Raw genomic sequence first — 15,724 nt, 5'->3', positions numbered from 1 at the left:
TATTCCCGTGGCAGCAGTGGTGTGCTGCTCTGTTGTGTTTGTTGGTGCGATGTAAATGTCCCCTCCGCAGCCGAGGGCAGGCCACCAGTTAGGTGTCCCTGAATGTGTTTCCTCCCGGTGTGGCCTGGAGGAAACGGGCAGTCTCCCAAGAGCCACGGGACCAGCCCTCAGGCACCGTGTCGCTGGCACAGTATTCCGTGGTGTGGGTGCCGTGCTTTGTCAGACCAGTTCTGTGTTCGTGGACCCTGCTGTTAAAGTGTGAGCCAGAAAATCCCCACAGTTCCCACGTGCAAGAGGGGTTCGCCACTGTCGCTGAGCCGCTGGCTTCAGTGACCTCGAGATACTGATTTGCAGTGATCGTCGTAGCAGCTGCTGAGTTTTGAGCGCTTCCGTTGAATTGGGCCTGGTGAGCATTTTTCTTTCACTGCTGTGGGTGAGCTGTCACCCCGGCTGAGCAGGTGGGGCACCTGAGGCCAGGCATCTGGAGAGCTGCGCCTCATTCCCCTGCCCACCGCAGGGGGGGCATCCCGGACGTGCTCCTGAAACTTCCAGAACTGGGGGATATCCCTAACGTCAGGCTGGTGACCTGCCTCCAAACTGAAAAGAGCCTTCCTACCTACACAGAACAGCAAGGGGCTGCCGTGGGGCACAGCTGAGCCTGCAGACCTGGGTGCTGGTCGGGGCTGGGCTACAGCGGGTCCCCCGAGAAGCCGGGATGGGGGTCAGCCCGAGCTGACCTCTAGCAGAGCCTGAGAGCATGTGGAGTTGGGGCCCTGGGGGCCCTGAGAGTATGAGATGGGCTTGAAATCGGGACAAGACTCAGCTTGCTGAGTGATCCTAGAAAAGCCATTTATATCTTGAACCCCCTGTCGGCAAAGTGGGGACATTAATCCCTTCCCTGCCTCCTGGGGTGAGCTCACTGTAGGGTCAAATGCTGGAAGGTCTGGGAGAGCAGAGGGGAGAAAAACGTAAGCCATCCCGGCAAACGGGCAGGGGGCAGTGTTTTCCTGAAGTGCACCAGGAGCAATTTGCGGCAATTTTGAAAAGTTCAGCCAACTCTTTAAACTCTTTTGCTTTTCCAAATAGCAACTGGCACAGATTGAGACGGACCTGAAGTCCCGAACGGCCGCCTACAGCGCTCTGAAGACAAATCTGGAGAACCTGGAGAAGAAATCCACGTGAGTATTCGGGGTCCCACGCTCCTTGCGGCCTCAGGGCCTGGCCGGGGCAGCGTCCAAGCCGGGCTCCTGCACGGGCCTTTCAGATCACTGGGTGAGCTGGGTGTCTGTGTCTGAGAGAGACAGCCAGCCAGCCAGACGGACAGACAGACACAGAGGCACTCCTGCCTCTTCAGGAGTTACGTGCTGGGCAGGGAGGGCCAGCAGTAACAGTGGTTGATTGAACACACACGGAGTGCAGGAGGGGAGGGTGAGGAGGGTCAGACAGTCTCCGTCTCCCTCCGATGTTTCTCTTTTTCTTCTTCGGATCAATGTTTATTAAGTACCCACCATACTCAGGCCTTATGCTAGGCCCTAAAGATACAGAGCAGAATAAAATATCATTTCTGCACTTGGAGAGCTCACAGTTATTCACTCAACAAATAGTTATGGAAAGTCTGCTTTGCGCAAGGGGTGCAGGTGTAAACCGGACAGATAAGGTCTGATAGCGTAGGGAGTCCGGGACAGACGGGCACTGAAGGGTGCCTTTGGAGAGAGACCCTAAGGGCCTTATCAGTGATGGCTGGTCGGCATGGGGAAGAGGGCCATGGGGAAGAGGGCGTGTGGGCTCCGGGCGGGGCAGTCTGGAGAGCCCTGTGGGCCGGCTTTTTACCTAAAGCTTCGGCCTTGACTAAGGGCTCAAGAGCTCTTTCCTCGGGAAGCAACGTGCACTTGGGTATGTAACCTCATGACCTACGTGCTGATGCTACAGACCGTCTCGGTAGTTGTGTTTTGGCCCATTTGCTGATACAGTAGCCTTGATCCCTGTGCTAAAAATACCATGGCCTTGATGAGACAGGTTCCATTGGACACACATACAAAGCTATTTCAGGTGAATGTCCCCTGGCTGCTGGACCTGTAAGGTGTGTAAAGTGAAACGGAGCCCTCTTCTGGGCCTGTCTCTGCCCGGAGGGCCCAGCTGGTGGCGTGAGCTGACCTCTGTGTTCCATTTGGGTAACATAAGCTGCCAGTCGCCAGCGGTCCCCTCCCAACAGCCGGTGGCTTGTTCTGAGGCAGCGCAGCTGACCGAGGTGTTGGATTCAGCTCGGGTGACTGGTGATAGGACCTGGGGTCCTGCCAGGCACAGCAGTTCTGGGCGCCCAGACACAGAGCCAGGGGACACTTAGCCCAGGGCCCCCACCCCTCCCCAGGAAGCGTCCTGAGCCTTCCTGTCCCCTGCTGTCCCAACACCTGCGTGTCGTGGGGGTGCTGGGGTCTGTGCCTCCCACAGGCCCAGGGATGCCTCTGTGTGCTTCTCTGCTGATCACAACCCCTTTGTCCCATGTGGATTCAGGGGAAACCTCTTCACTCGGACGCTGAGCGATATTGTGAGCAAAGAAGACTTTGTGTTGGATTCTGAGTATCTGATCACACTGCTGGTCATTGTTCCCAAGTAAGTGGGCCAGGAAGGTGAGTGGTTTGGGGTCTCCATCTGGGCTGGTGATCACAGAAGGAAACTCGTCCCGCCCAACAGAGATGAAGCGGGAGTCCCCCAAGGCCAGATCCTGGAGCCCTAAATGGCAGCTGTGGGGTGGTCAGGGGAGCAGGTGACAGTGCTTGTGGCGGTAATAGTGACAGAAGCGGTCATTTCTCGGGCATCTGCTGTGTGCCCGATGCCACACACAGGAGCTCGTTTCCCTCACAACACGCCTGGGGTCAGGCGGGGGCTGTTACTGTTCCCCCGTCCTGTGGCTTGAGAGGTCAGCTGGTTTGCCCCAGCTCATGCAGGGCCAGGATCAGAGCGGCCAGCTGGTTTGCCCCAGCTCACACAGGGCCAGGATCAGAGCCCCCAGCAGGAATCTCCTGAGTCCTTCTCACAGCCGCTCCATGGTGCCTGGGGCCTCATGGGGAGGCTAAGCCCCAGATGGGGCTGGGGACAGGGGTCCCAAAGCCCACGGCAGTGCCTCAGGGGATGTTTGGGGCGCTGTCTGGCCCCTAACCCTGCTTCTCTCAGGCCCTCAGGGAAAGGGGCATGCAGCTTCCTGGACTCTCAGGACACCCCACAATCTTTTCTGCATAAAATCACTGAATGATTCTGTACTCTCACAGACCAAGCTATGCACAATGGCAAAAAACCTACGAATCCCTCTCGGACATGGTGGTCCCACGGTCGACAAAGTAAGTGAGACCTCAGCTTGGGCCCAGGGCCTGGGGTGTGTGTGGGGGGCATGTGTGGGTGCTCTGGGGCACCTAGCCACCAAACATGCCCCAAGGGCACAAGTGCCTTCAGCCCTCCACACTTGTGCCTTCACAGCCACACACTCAGCCACGTGCCAGACTCCCTCCATCTTTCAGGACCCCGCTTCCTTGCCCCCTCCTCCGGGAAGCCCTCCCGGACTACCTTCCGGCCCTCGGGGCATGCAGGGCCTATGCTGTGCTCTGCTCTGCATTCTCAGCTTGGCCTGGATTCTTCCCCACCTCAAGCAAGAGCCTGGCTGTGATGGCCGCAGAGCACGAGCAGGGGAGGAAAAGAGTCTCGACATGTGGCCTGCTGGGGTCAGAGCAGGAGCAGCCAGTGAGGGCTGGAAAAGTGATAGCAGAAGGATAGAGGAACATGTTTGAACCCTGAATACCACACAGCTGGGAAAATCAACAGTTTAGCGTTACGGGCATGAGCAAGGATAAATCTCACCCTGTGATGTTAAGCGGAAAGCAAGTTGCAGAAGGGGACACACAGCACGAAGCCATTTATTTAAAATCTAAAAATGGACAAAACTAAACTGTATGTGACTTGGGTAATGCAGGTGCACGGAATTATGGGTGTTTGAGGATGAGAAACGCCAAACTCAGCACAGCGGTGACCTAGGGGTGGGATTAGAATGAGGTTGGGGAGGGCGTGTGGGGCTTCTATTGTATGAAAATTGTTTTATGTCTTAAGCTGGGCGGGGAATACATGGGTATTTATTCTCTGTACCTTTTCCCATGCCTGAAATAGCTTGCACTTTAAATGATTTCTCAATGAGTCTTGGGCAGCCCTGCCCACTCCCATCCCAGCCCAGAGGCCTCTGGCCTGGGGCGCCTGCAGGCTCTCCCAGGGTCACAAAGTCACTGAAGGGTGCAGGGCTCAGGACAGTCACAGCCTGAGGTCACCAGGGGAGGCTGGAGGAGGAGGGCGTACAGGCCGGCAGAGGAGCTGGCCCTCGACGCCAGCCTGCTTGGCAGGAGTGGTCACTGCTCTGCAATGCTGGCTCTCCATGGCCAAGTGCTGGGAAGTCCCGCCAGGAGAGGCTGCTTCAGGAGGTGGCTTGACTTCTCAGACCAGAGCCCCCAGGCCCTCCATTGTCAGGGGGCACCTGGAAAGGTTTCTGGAACCCGGGTCAGCCCCTATGGGTGTGGGCTCAGAGAAGCAGAAAGGTGACCCGAGACCCTGCTTGGGCCCAAGGGCTCCCATTGTCAGGTCATCTGGCCAGCGGGACTCAAAGACGCTCAGACCATGGGCCCCAGTGACCCCCACATTGAGGACAGCAACCGCAGTGGTCCTACCTCAAGGTGTGCCAGGGAGACCGCGTCTAATTAGAACATTGTGCCGTTGGACGTGAAATGCCCATTGTGGGATGGTCTCCACCATCTGGAACTTTGCCCTCTGCTTCGTTACAACCACAGCGCGTGAGAGCTGGCGCGCCCCGCTCGGCGCAGCAGGTGACTAAGACCTGCGTGCAGCTTGCTCTCGGCCAATTCATGACCTGGAGCCCACCCCAGAGCCGATCAGGTCTCCGGCGTTTGGGTCACCCCTGGAGCCCTAGCCTGGAGGGTGAGAGAAGGAGAGGAGATGCCGGCAAGGCGCCGGCAGCTGACACCGTGCAGCCAGGAGTTCGGTGCTAGGAAGGGACGCCCTCGCTTCCTCCACACTCGCTGCCGCCAGGGCCACCAGGCTCCCCCTGAAGCGACCCACCCCGCCAGGGAGAGGACAGGCTCCTTGGGCCCAGCTCCGCGGCCTGGTGGTGAGTCCAGTGAACAAACGCTTCTCTCCCACAGGTTGATAGCTGAGGACAACGAGGGCGGCCTCTTCACCGTGACTCTGTTTCGAAAAGTGATTGACGATTTCAAAACCAAAGCCAGAGAGAATAAGTAAGGGCTGGCCTCGGTGGGTTTCTCCGGGTTTGGTTTCTCTCCACTGCAGGGGGCGTGGTCTCTGCTCTGACTGGAAGCTTCTTAGCGGAAGCCTCTCCTTTGCTTGTTTTAAGGTTCACTGTCCGTGAATTTTACTATGATGAAAAAGAAATTAAAAGGGAAAGGGAAGAGATGACCAGATTGCTGTCGGATAAGAAGCAACAATACGTGAGTCTATGATACAGGCCCGGAGGATTTTCTTGAAGGCGTTGGGTGGTGCCCACGCACCCAAGGCCTGGAGCAGAAGGGCCCCGCCTAAGTCCCAACACCCACGCCCAACGTCCCTACTTGCCCGGTGCACACTCCTGGGGCTGCCAGACAGGGTCTGGGGGAGGGTGACAGGCACCGGTAACCTGGAGGTGACACATGAGCCGTGAGCCCTGCTGTAGGAGATCTCACCGAGCCCGGCACTGCCCTCCGGGAAGGAACTCTTAGCTCTGTTCTGCGGAGGAGAAAGTGAGGCTCTGAGAGGTGAACCAGCACTGGCCCTGGGAGAGGACCCCACCTGGCTGCCTGGGGTCGAGCAAGGCTGTCAGGGCTCCGGGCAGGAGCGCCTGTGCTGAGAGTGGCAGGGCCACCGCCTTGCAGAGTGCAGCCAGCCGTCACCCGAAGCCCTGGTCCGTGTGATGTCCAGGCGTGCTGTGACATCCCCGTCACTGGCACCTGTATTTACCTCCCCGAGGCTTTTAGCAAAGAGTGGGTGCTTATCCTAGAGACTTCCAAACACAGCCACTCAGAACCTTCTCATGTGTGAGGGCAGCTGAGCTCAACAGAGAGAAAAACAGATTTTCTTTTCTTTTCTTTTTTTTTTTTTTGCTGTACGCGGGCCTCTCACTGCTGTGGCCTCTCCCGTTGCGGGGCACAGGCTCCGGACGCGCAGGCTCAGTGGCCATGGCTCACGGGCCTAGCCGCTCCGCGGCATGTGGGATCTTCCCGGACCGGGGCACGAGCCCATGTCCCCTGCATCGGCAGGCGGACTCTCAACCACCACGCCACCAGGGAAGCCCTAGGTTTTCATTTTTGAAATGTGAATGGTGTAGCCTTGAGAAAGTCGCTCTGTAAAATGGGCACCTTCAGGACTCAGCATCCTCCAGCTCAGAGTGGGGCTGAGCCAGTGGGGGATGTTTTCAGGTCCCCTGCCCTACAGTTCCCCCAGGGAGGGTTCTCAGAGAAACTTCCAGTTCAGCCTCTAGAGTAGAGAGGAAGGGAGGGGTGAGGAAAGTTGGTGTGTAAACGTGAAGCTGTGAGTGTGTGTTTGGGTGAAGAGCCAGTGCCTCCCGTGTGGCTGTGCCTGTGCTCCGGGCGGCCTCCTGCCTCGGGCTGGGGGATTCTGTGCATCCCGCCTGACCTCTCTGGCTCCGTGGCCTTTGCACAGGGACTGCAGACACCTGGCCCAATCAGGAGTGAGAACCAGCCACGGGGCCCCAGAAATGGGGTCCCCAGAGCCCCACTGGATGGACCCATCCCCCTCTGAGGAGGAAATGGGAACTGATCATATACAACTGCCTGTGAGGGATTTCAGCCCTCTCCCCGAGGAGAAAGGCACACGTGCGCACACACACACATACGTGTGTGGACATGTGTGTGCACGCCAAGGGGACACACACTTCTTAGATCCACAATCTGTCAGGCTTGGGTCAAGGCTCCGGGGCCCTTCCTGAGACTAAGGACTGAGCTGGAGCCCTATGCCCCTGGCCTCGGACCTGACTCACCAGGCAGGAAAAATGCTCACCAGCAAGAGCTGAGTTCCAAAGGGTTTCCTCCTTCACCTGAGCTCGCCCAGAACCCTAATATCCCAAGAAGGTTCCAGCCTTCTCTTTAGCTGAGCCCTTTCCCCGCTTGCTTTAGTCCTGGCCCGAGCCCCCCACGGTGTCTCTGGAGGGAGCTAGATGGTGGCACCTTTCACAGGTGACCAGGGGCGAGCCTTTGGCACCCACCTCCACGGTGGCACAGACCCCCTGGGGATCAAGGTGATACACCCGAGCCCAACGCCTGCGCCTCTGTCTCAGGTTGCTCGCTGGCATTTTTTCATGTGGTGTAGACTTCCGCTTCCTGGCTGCCCCGGGGAGCCCTGCCCTGTCTCCATGGAGGGGAAGCGGAGCTCCGAAGGACAAACTAACTTGGAAACCTGTAGTTCCCTGGGAGGCTCTTGCTGGGCGCCAGCGAGCAGGGGTCAGCTGGGGTCAGCCCCTACCCCAGCTTCTTCAGAATCTCTTTCCCACTTTAGCCTTTTTGGAGGTGTGTAGGACCAGCATCCTGTGTCCTAGGGTGGTGGGTGTCAGTTCCCTTTGAGAGCCCAGGGTGGGATTTTCCCGCTCTTGGCACCTGTCTGCAGAGAAAGATGATAAAGGGTCGAATGTGTCCTAACAGCACGCCTGACCAGTTTTCTGCATGTAACATGCTTAAGTGCATCCTGACGGCCAAGGAGCCTACTGTGAGCTGGACCTGGGAGAGACACCCTGACTCAGCCCAGACAGCCCGGAAGGCGGAGCTGGTCGCACAGACGGTCCAGGGAGGGGCAGCTCCTGGCCGAGGCCAGGCTGGGGGAGGGGCCGTGGGCTCTGCCCGTGGAATATGGAAGCCGAGGACTTTAACACCCCCGCCCTGGAGGGGGAGAGCCAGCAGCACCGGCACACCTCCAGTCCAACCAGCACGCAAGTCCCGAGGGTGGGCCGGCATGCCTGAGCCCGCCTTCAGGTGCTTTTCAGGCCATGAGAGTGATTTCTGTTTGTTTGTGATGCATGTTTGCTGAAAGATTAATAAATGATTTCTGTGCCTTTAGCAAACTTCCTGTGTTGCTCTTAAAAAGGGATCATCCACCTTCCCGGACCACAAGGTTAAGGTAACCCCGCTAGGGAACCCCGATAGGCCCGCTGCGGGGCAGAGCGCCAGAGAGAGAGAGAGTGAGGGTGCGGGTGAGGTAAGCCGCCCCCCGGGAGCCCTGGGGTCCCCGGCTCGCACGTCCTCGCCCGCGCAGGCCTTTGGAGAAAACAAATCCTTGCTTTTCCTGTTATCTACTATGGCTTCTGAGGTCTTAAATTCCAGGATTCCAGAATCATGCCTGCCTTCTGATCTGCAGGGTCTCTTGGGAGCTGCCCCTCCCCCTCCCCCAGCAATGATTGGTGCTTGCCGGCCAGGGTGCCTTTGTCCTGGCTGGCGGTGGCTGGAGCTGGTGATGGGGCAGGTCCTGGCTGGGGGATGGTGGTCGGGCAGCTCAGCTCTCTTCCCCTGCGTGCCCGCCCCTGACCCACCCGTGACCTTTGTGGGCATCCGAGGAGGACCAGCCACACCAGCATTAGCGATAGCGGCTGTGGCCACGTGCAGTGGGGCTGTGAGGACCCCCCTGGAAGTGGCGGCTGGTGGATGATGCCGGGACTTGGGGTGGAGCCTTCGAGAAGGGGGGCTCCTTGGAGGCGCAGTGTCAGCCAGAAGCCTGCTGGCTGCCTGCTGAAAGCCCCAAGGTCAGGGGCTGCCCACCCCCCGCAGCCCGGTGGGTCATGGCCCCATGTGTGTGCCGGCTGGCAGGCCCACTGAGCTGCCCCAGCGCCAGGTGCCCTGGAGAACGTGGGCCTGGGCCTCACCCTGGCCTCGTCCGACCGACTCGCTGCTTCTGCTCGTCACTGGGCGTTTCTTCTCGGCTCGGGGCTTGCTCTGTCAAAACCCACGTCCCTTGTTGGCCGGGCGTCGGGTGGAGTGGCCGGGAGGGGTCACCGCACTCCTGTCCCTGCAGGGCCCGCTGCTGCGATGGCTCAAGGTGAACTTCAGCGAAGCCTTTATTGCCTGGATCCACATCAAGGCACTGAGAGTGTTTGTGGAGTCTGTGCTCAGGTGCGTGGACGAGATGCCCGCCCTGGGCTGTCCTGCGGTGGGAGGTCGGGCGTCGCCAGCTCTGGGGCCACCTGGGCTCTGCCACCCCCCTTCTGGCCCCTCCGGCCTCCTCGGGGACACGCCCTGGCTTTGCTGCCCTCTTCCTCTGCAGCTCCTGGCTCTTGGCAACAGGCTTAGGGTTTCCTTCCCTCAGTCCTGAGGCCCCTGCTGTCCGGTGCTTTCCTGCCAGTCATGGGGCTGGTGTCCTGCTGTGCCCACCCCGTCTGTGCAGCCCACCGGGGGCCAGTGGCTCCTGGAAGAAACACCAGCACCGACCGTCTCCATCCTTGACCTTTGAGGCCTAACCCTCAAGCAGCACAAAAAGTAAAACCCAAACCAAACCGAACCAACAACAGCTAAACTCATTTTACCTTTGTTTTGTTTTCTAAACAAATGCAAAATAAGTTCACTATTTTGTAGAAACTGTAGGTAATCCCAAAGAGTGAATAAAAAGCACCAAGAGGAAGCACTGCTAACATGCTGGTGTACCAGCATCCTTCAGATTTGGGGGGTTTGTTTCTTTAAATTTGCAGATACGCATAACTTTTTTAAACTTTTTATTTTATATTGGACTTTAGCCGATTAACAATGTTGTGATGATAGTTTCAGGTGCACAGCAAAGGGACTCAGCCACACATAATGCATGTATCCGTTCTCCCCCAGACTCCCCTCCCAGCCAGGCTGCCACATAGCACCGAGCAGAGCTCCCTGTGCTCTACAGTAGGTCCTTGTTGGTTATCCCTTTAAAATAGAGCCGTGTGTACATGTCAATCCCAAACTCCCTAACTGTCCCGTCCTCCCTGGTAACCATAAATTCATCCTCTAAGTCTGTGAGCCTGTTTCTGTTTTGTAAATAGGTTCATTTGTATCATTTCTTTTTAGATTCCGCAGATATGCATACTTTTTACAACATTTTTACAAAAATGGAATCAAACAGGAAATATCTGTTGAAGCCTGCTTTCTACTGTGTTTGAACATATCCCGTGTCCTGAGCTATGGTGGGGGGTCTTGGCAGCACTGCTCACGGCCGCTGCCCCCTTCCCCCAGAGCTTGGCCCGCTCTGGCCTGCAGGCTCCAGGGCCCCTCGGCCCCTCTGGGGTGGTCTTGCTGGGCCCCTTCCACCAGGCTGACTGCCCCGCGCTCTCTCTCCTGCCCAGGCTTCCTAGGTCTCCGCTGCCGTGCACTTCCCGACCGGCTTCGCTGGATTCCTGACTCATCTTCCCTCCCCGTCCCTTCCTCCTGATCCCCGTTTCTCCCGGTGGCCTCAGGGTCCTTCCCCAAACTTCAGGGCCCGCTTGGACACCTCCTCTCCCTCATCCTCACGTCCCTCCCCGCCTCCCTGCACCTCACGCACCCCTGACGGCCCTCCATCCTGCCTTTGCTTTCTCTCCCGCCGTCTCCCGCCCAGCTGTTGCTTGGGCCCCTGCCTCCAGTGCATCCTCCTCGTGGCTGCCAGTGTGGTTTTGTCCAGATACAGACCGGGTCTGATGGTGGTTCCTCGTCCTCCCAACCATCTCAGACCCCTGTAGTGGCGAGGACTGTGGCGCTGGGCTGAAGGGCACACTCAAGATACCCCGGAGTGTTCCAGCCATCGACAGTGTAGACAGGCCCAGTCTGGCCCTGCTCACCTTGGAAATCACGGGTTCTCAGGCCCAGTGTGGCAAAGCCTGCCCAGCCTTACAGGATGCCCATTTTGCTCGTGAGAGGTTGAGAGGGACGTCCCTAATATTTGTTTCATCTCGGTAAAACAGTGTATGCGAAAATAATTCCTTTCAAAACTATCAATGTATGACATTTTCAAAAACTGTACTTTTTATTTCTCCTGAATAGTTGTAATACATGAACATTGTAAAAAAAAAAAAATCAAGTTCAGAAATATGTACTGTGGAAAGTAAGTTCCTCGCAGCCCCACTGCCCATAGATCATCCCAGTTAATGGTTTCAAGACTCTTCTCATCCCCCAAATGTCATCATTTATACTTACTGTTCTGCAACTTGCTTTTTTCATCTGCTTTGCATTATAATCTTATCCGTATGCATAGAGATACTCGCTCCTTCTTAATGGCTTTTTCGTATTCCATCGTATGGAGAGAGCCTAAGCTAAGAAAATAGATGTTAAAGCAACAAGTTGATTAGAGCAGACGGGTAAGGTTCGCCTGTTTCTTGATCCTCCGACCCCACGTAGGTCTCTTCCCCCAGCTCGCACTTGTTGCTGTGTCTTTTCTCAGAGCTGGTTCTGCCCTTTTTCCCTACCCTGAGAGCTGGAGGGGAGGGCTGGGGTGACTTGGCCTCTCTGCCTGTCACCCAGCCCAGAGTCAGACAAAGAGGAGGTGCCCCACGTTTGTGGCCTGAAGCAAATCAAAGAGAAGTGGACCAGCTGAGGAAGTGCTGGTTCATTCTCAGGGTGAAGTGAATCAGGGGCTTATGTCACCCAAGGTGAGGATGGAAACGGGCCCTGGGTGAGTGGTGGGACCATGGTGAGACCGGAGAAGCTGGTGGCTGGGTCATTAGTCTGGATCTTGGGAGAGGTCTAGTGGGGAATGGATATTAGGGGAGCACCAGTGATGATTGATGTGTGTGGATGGGTTCACCTGCAGAGAGTCGCTTAGAGGGAATGTACCAGCATTTAAGGAGTGGAAGCAAAGAAGCCTGTGTGGATGTCAGAGGCCGGAGGAGGGAGAGATGGGTGAGTCAGGGAACAGAAGGTTAAGGCTTTAGCTGTCTCTGGGATGGGGCCGCTGGGAGGTCATTGGTGTGGGCAGCTCGAGTGTAGTGGCTGAAGGATGCTTGGGTGACACAGGACATTGGATGCTCTCGGATGTGGGGTGAGAGCGGGAGTGAGTTTTTATTTTAAACAGGGCACAATGGTGCCATGTTTTGGTTTTTTTTTTAGTTCTGGACATGTAGAATTTTTTTATTTTTTAACATCTTTATGGGAGTATAATTGCTTTACAATGGTGCGTTAGTTTCTGCTGTATAACAAAGTGAATCGGCTATATGTATACATATATCCCCATATCTCCTCCCTCTTGCGTCTCCCTCCCACCCTCCCTATCCCACCCCTCTAGGTGGACACAAAGCACGGAGCTGATCTCCCTGTGCTATGCGGCTGCTTCCCACTAGCTATCTGTTTTACGTTTGGTAGTGTATATATGTCCATGCCACTCTCTCACTTTGTCACAGCTTACCCTTCCCCCTCCCCATATCCGGAAGTCTGTGCTCTAGTAGGTCTGTGTCTTTATTCCCGTCTTACTCCTAGGTTCTTCATGACCTTTTTTTTTTCCCCCTTAGATTCCATATATATGTGTTAGCATATGGTATTTGTTTTTCTCTTTCTGACTTACTTCACTCTGTAGGACAGACTCTAGGTCCATCCACCTTACTACAAATAACTCAATTTTGTTTCTTTTTATGGCTGAGTAATACTCCAATGTATGTATGTGCCACATCTTCTTTATCCATTCATCTGTTGATGGACACTTTGGTTGCTTCCATGTCCTGGCTGTTGTAAATAGAGCTGCAATGGTGCCATGTTAAAGGGGAGGGTGGTGGCTGCAGCATTCTCAGCACAGAGGGTGCAGGTGGAGGGCTCCCCACCAGGGGGCCCGGAGGGGAAGGAGGCTCCTCTACTGAGGCGTCCAGGAGGGGGCAGCAGGGGGGCGGCCTGGAGGAGGAAGGAGCAGAGAGCCGACCCGCTGTTCCTGGAAAGCAGGTTCTGAGCAGGATGAGGTGTTCACTAAACTGACCTGGAGGGAGGGCTGGCAGGGAAAGGGCTGGAAGGATCTGGAAGAATGTGCAAACCCTGAAACCAAGAGGGGAGTGGGCTGAGAAGGGGGTCCAGGGCGTGGAGGCTGGATGAGGGGCTAGGAGATTCGTTCAGCCAGTACTGAGGGGGTGCCTATTACCCGGCATGCGCTGGGGATCCGTGAGTGAACAAGACAGATGCATACCGCTGCCTGCAAGGAGCTCGCAGGCTGGTCAGGGGAGGAGAGCTCAAAAGACGGGGTCTTTGTTCAGGAGAAGAATAATCTTCCAGGGCAACCTGCTGATGAATGCGATGGGATGACCAGATTGGAGCATGGCAGAGGCAGGTTCTGTGTCCAGGTAGCAGAGTGATGGTCTAGCAACTGCATCTGGGAGCTGGAATGCCGTCTCCTGGCATACAGGTTGCCTGGGCTGTGAGACTGGTGACCGTCACCCTTTGAGAAGGCTGCAGACTTCCCTGTAGTAAGCGGGTAGAGCTGCGCTGGTGAGGTCGAGGGTGTGGGGTGGGTTTCCAGGGCACTGGGAGTTCGGGGAGGGAGTTCAGGAGGGAAGGCAGGGTGAGGGTAACTGCTCGTGCGGGTAGTAGGGGCTCTCCAGAAGCACTACGACCCTGTGCTCAGTGTCCTCCGGGTGACCGGAGCTTTGGTGACAAGGAACAAAGAAGGAATGAGGGCGGTCAGCTGGGCCATCCTCTCACCCACGATCCAGCCCAAGTGCCCCTGCCATCCCCGCCAGCATCTGCCGGCCTCTGTGGCCCTCGTTTCTTGGGTTTGGCGGGGCCCCGCTCATCCAGTGTTCTAAGGCAACGGGACTAGGTACGTCTTATGCTTGGTTACAGTGAAGCAATTACAAATGGCCCTTTCACGTATTTACTTCACCTTTCTGCAGATCCACTAGGAGACCTCGGGACTTTAGTGAACACTTTGCACCATTAGCAGCCAGAAATGAGGACGGGAAAGCCAGGGGCTAGTTTATGGGCATTGACTGTGAAATTAAAACTAAGTAATACCAACAGGTCAGGCAGTAAAAGGGCATCTTAAGGCCAGCTTTCACATGCTGGGCTCGGGCATGAAGCACAGGTGATAAGTATCGAACATCCAAGCATTTGCTCACTGGTAGTATATATATGTATTTTAAAAACATTGAGAATCACAAAATGCATGTTTACTGTTTATGTAGTACTCAGTGTAAATATTTTAAGTGTTCTGAGATACCACCACAGGAATAGCTGCAAGTGGTTTCAAAGGTACTCATGCATACAAAGTCCATTTTAAATCCTTTCTGTCCACCCAAAACTCAGCAAAAGGAATTCACAACCTTGATAAACCAGATTTGCGTGTGTGTGCGTGTGCTGGTTTTTTCAGTGGAGAAAAGTATGTCAGCTAAGCTGGGCTTTAGACGAAGCCTTTGGAGTCAGACTATTTAGTCAAACAGCCTCCATTCAGCTTGACCCCTCACCACCTGATGACTACATACACCCCGGAGACCCCTTAGCTCTTTAGTTAAAAAACTGTCACTATCAGAAGTGGGTGAGCATATTCTAGAGATTTTTCCATGCACAAAGATCTAGTAGTCTCACCTCTGACCCCCGACATTCCACTCGAGTTTTCTTTTCCTGAGCTGTTGCCTCGTTTTTCATTCTTACTGGAGTGTCAGGTTCATTTTACCCATATCTGCAGTAACTCCTCTACACTTTGAACAGGTATGGATTGCCAGTGAACTTCCAGGCGGTTCTCCTCCAGCCTCATAAGAAGTCATCCACCAAACGTTTAAGAGAGGTTCTGAACTCCGTCTTCAGACATCTGGATGAAGTCGCAGCCGCAAGTATATTGGATGTAGGTATATTTTATCCAGAAAGAGCTGCCTTTCTACAGTAAGGTCAGCCTCTCCACATGGGAGGTACTTTCCAAAAGTGGTACCTGCCAGACTGTTAGGAAAATCTACACTTCACGAATGTGAAAGTTTAACAAGAGGCTGTGTGTTTGGGGTAGGGGGCGGACTGTGGGGCAGACAATACAGTCGATGCCTAGAGAGCTTTCCTCAAACAGAAAAGTAAAACAAGAAACGAGTTTATGCACTTAGAACGTGACCATGTCTTTTGTAGGCATCCGTGGAGATCCCTGGATTGCAACTCAGCAACCAAGACTACTTTCCTTATGTCTATTTCCACATCGACCTTGGTCTTCTTGACTAGAAAGATGAGCCGGCACCGCTAAACTTGCATATTTGTGCAAATTACCACAGACGCTTCCTTCCTTTAGCCAGAGAAGAGTTTAAGTATCCTACAGAATTTTAAATTTTTAGAGAAATTGCTCACAAAAATTAGTTACAGTTGTATTTATTTTTTTTAAGTTACAATAAAGAAATGTTCTCAATCCTTTGAATTGTCTCTTCATTTACATTCTAACATAATTCAAAACTTCACTTTTCTGAATGTTTTACATAAATGGGGACTTCCTATAAATTGCTAACCTGCCGCTTATTTCACGTCTTAATGGACATTTTGTGAGGGTTTAATAATAGCGTATTAAAAACCTTGGGCTAACTGTATAACCAGCTGTATACCCTAGTAGTCGCTGGTGATGGCCCAAAGACAAAATAGTGGGGGTGGAATGCAGTTCTCACTTGACAAACCATTGTTTTTCATCCTTCTATATAAGCTCGCTTTACGTTTCACACTTATAGTTGAAACTCAGCCTTGCAGGACACGTGTAAAATCTGTGTGGTGGCAGGCATCCAGACGGTGTCATGTGAACCACAGATTTA

General features: G+C 54.8%; 1 protein-coding gene across 3 annotated transcripts in view; it reads left to right on the top strand.

Annotated features, from left to right (window-relative positions):
• Positions 1-15,333, top strand: part of ATP6V1C2 (ATPase H+ transporting V1 subunit C2) — a gene marked incomplete at its 5' end in the record, with an annotated part of 46,529 nt that extends 31,196 nt beyond the window's left edge. For 2 of the 3 annotated variants that reach the window (XM_079720886.1, XM_079720885.1), the window contains 9 exons: positions 1,087-1,178; positions 2,512-2,610; positions 3,267-3,335; positions 5,193-5,285; positions 5,402-5,495; positions 8,110-8,247; positions 9,058-9,155; positions 14,661-14,793; positions 15,063-15,333. In XM_079720886.1, the coding sequence (XP_079577012.1) occupies positions 1,087-1,178; positions 2,512-2,610; positions 3,267-3,335; positions 5,193-5,285; positions 5,402-5,495; positions 8,110-8,247; positions 9,058-9,155; positions 14,661-14,793; positions 15,063-15,152 (906 nt within the window). In that variant the 3' untranslated portion in view covers positions 15,153-15,333. The remainder of the gene's footprint in view (positions 1-1,086; positions 1,179-2,511; positions 2,611-3,266; positions 3,336-5,192; positions 5,286-5,401; positions 5,496-8,109; positions 8,248-9,057; positions 9,156-14,660; positions 14,794-15,062) is intronic. The other variant, XM_079720887.1, reaches the window with a different exon arrangement.
• Between the last annotated feature and the right edge of the window lie 391 nt (positions 15,334-15,724).

This window comes from Hyperoodon ampullatus, assembly GCF_949752795.1.
Source record: "Hyperoodon ampullatus genome assembly, chromosome: 15".
Lineage (NCBI taxonomy): Eukaryota > Metazoa > Chordata > Mammalia > Artiodactyla > Ziphiidae > Hyperoodon > Hyperoodon ampullatus.
Note: the sequence above shows the minus strand (reverse complement) of the source record. Positions and strands in the feature narration are given on the sequence as shown.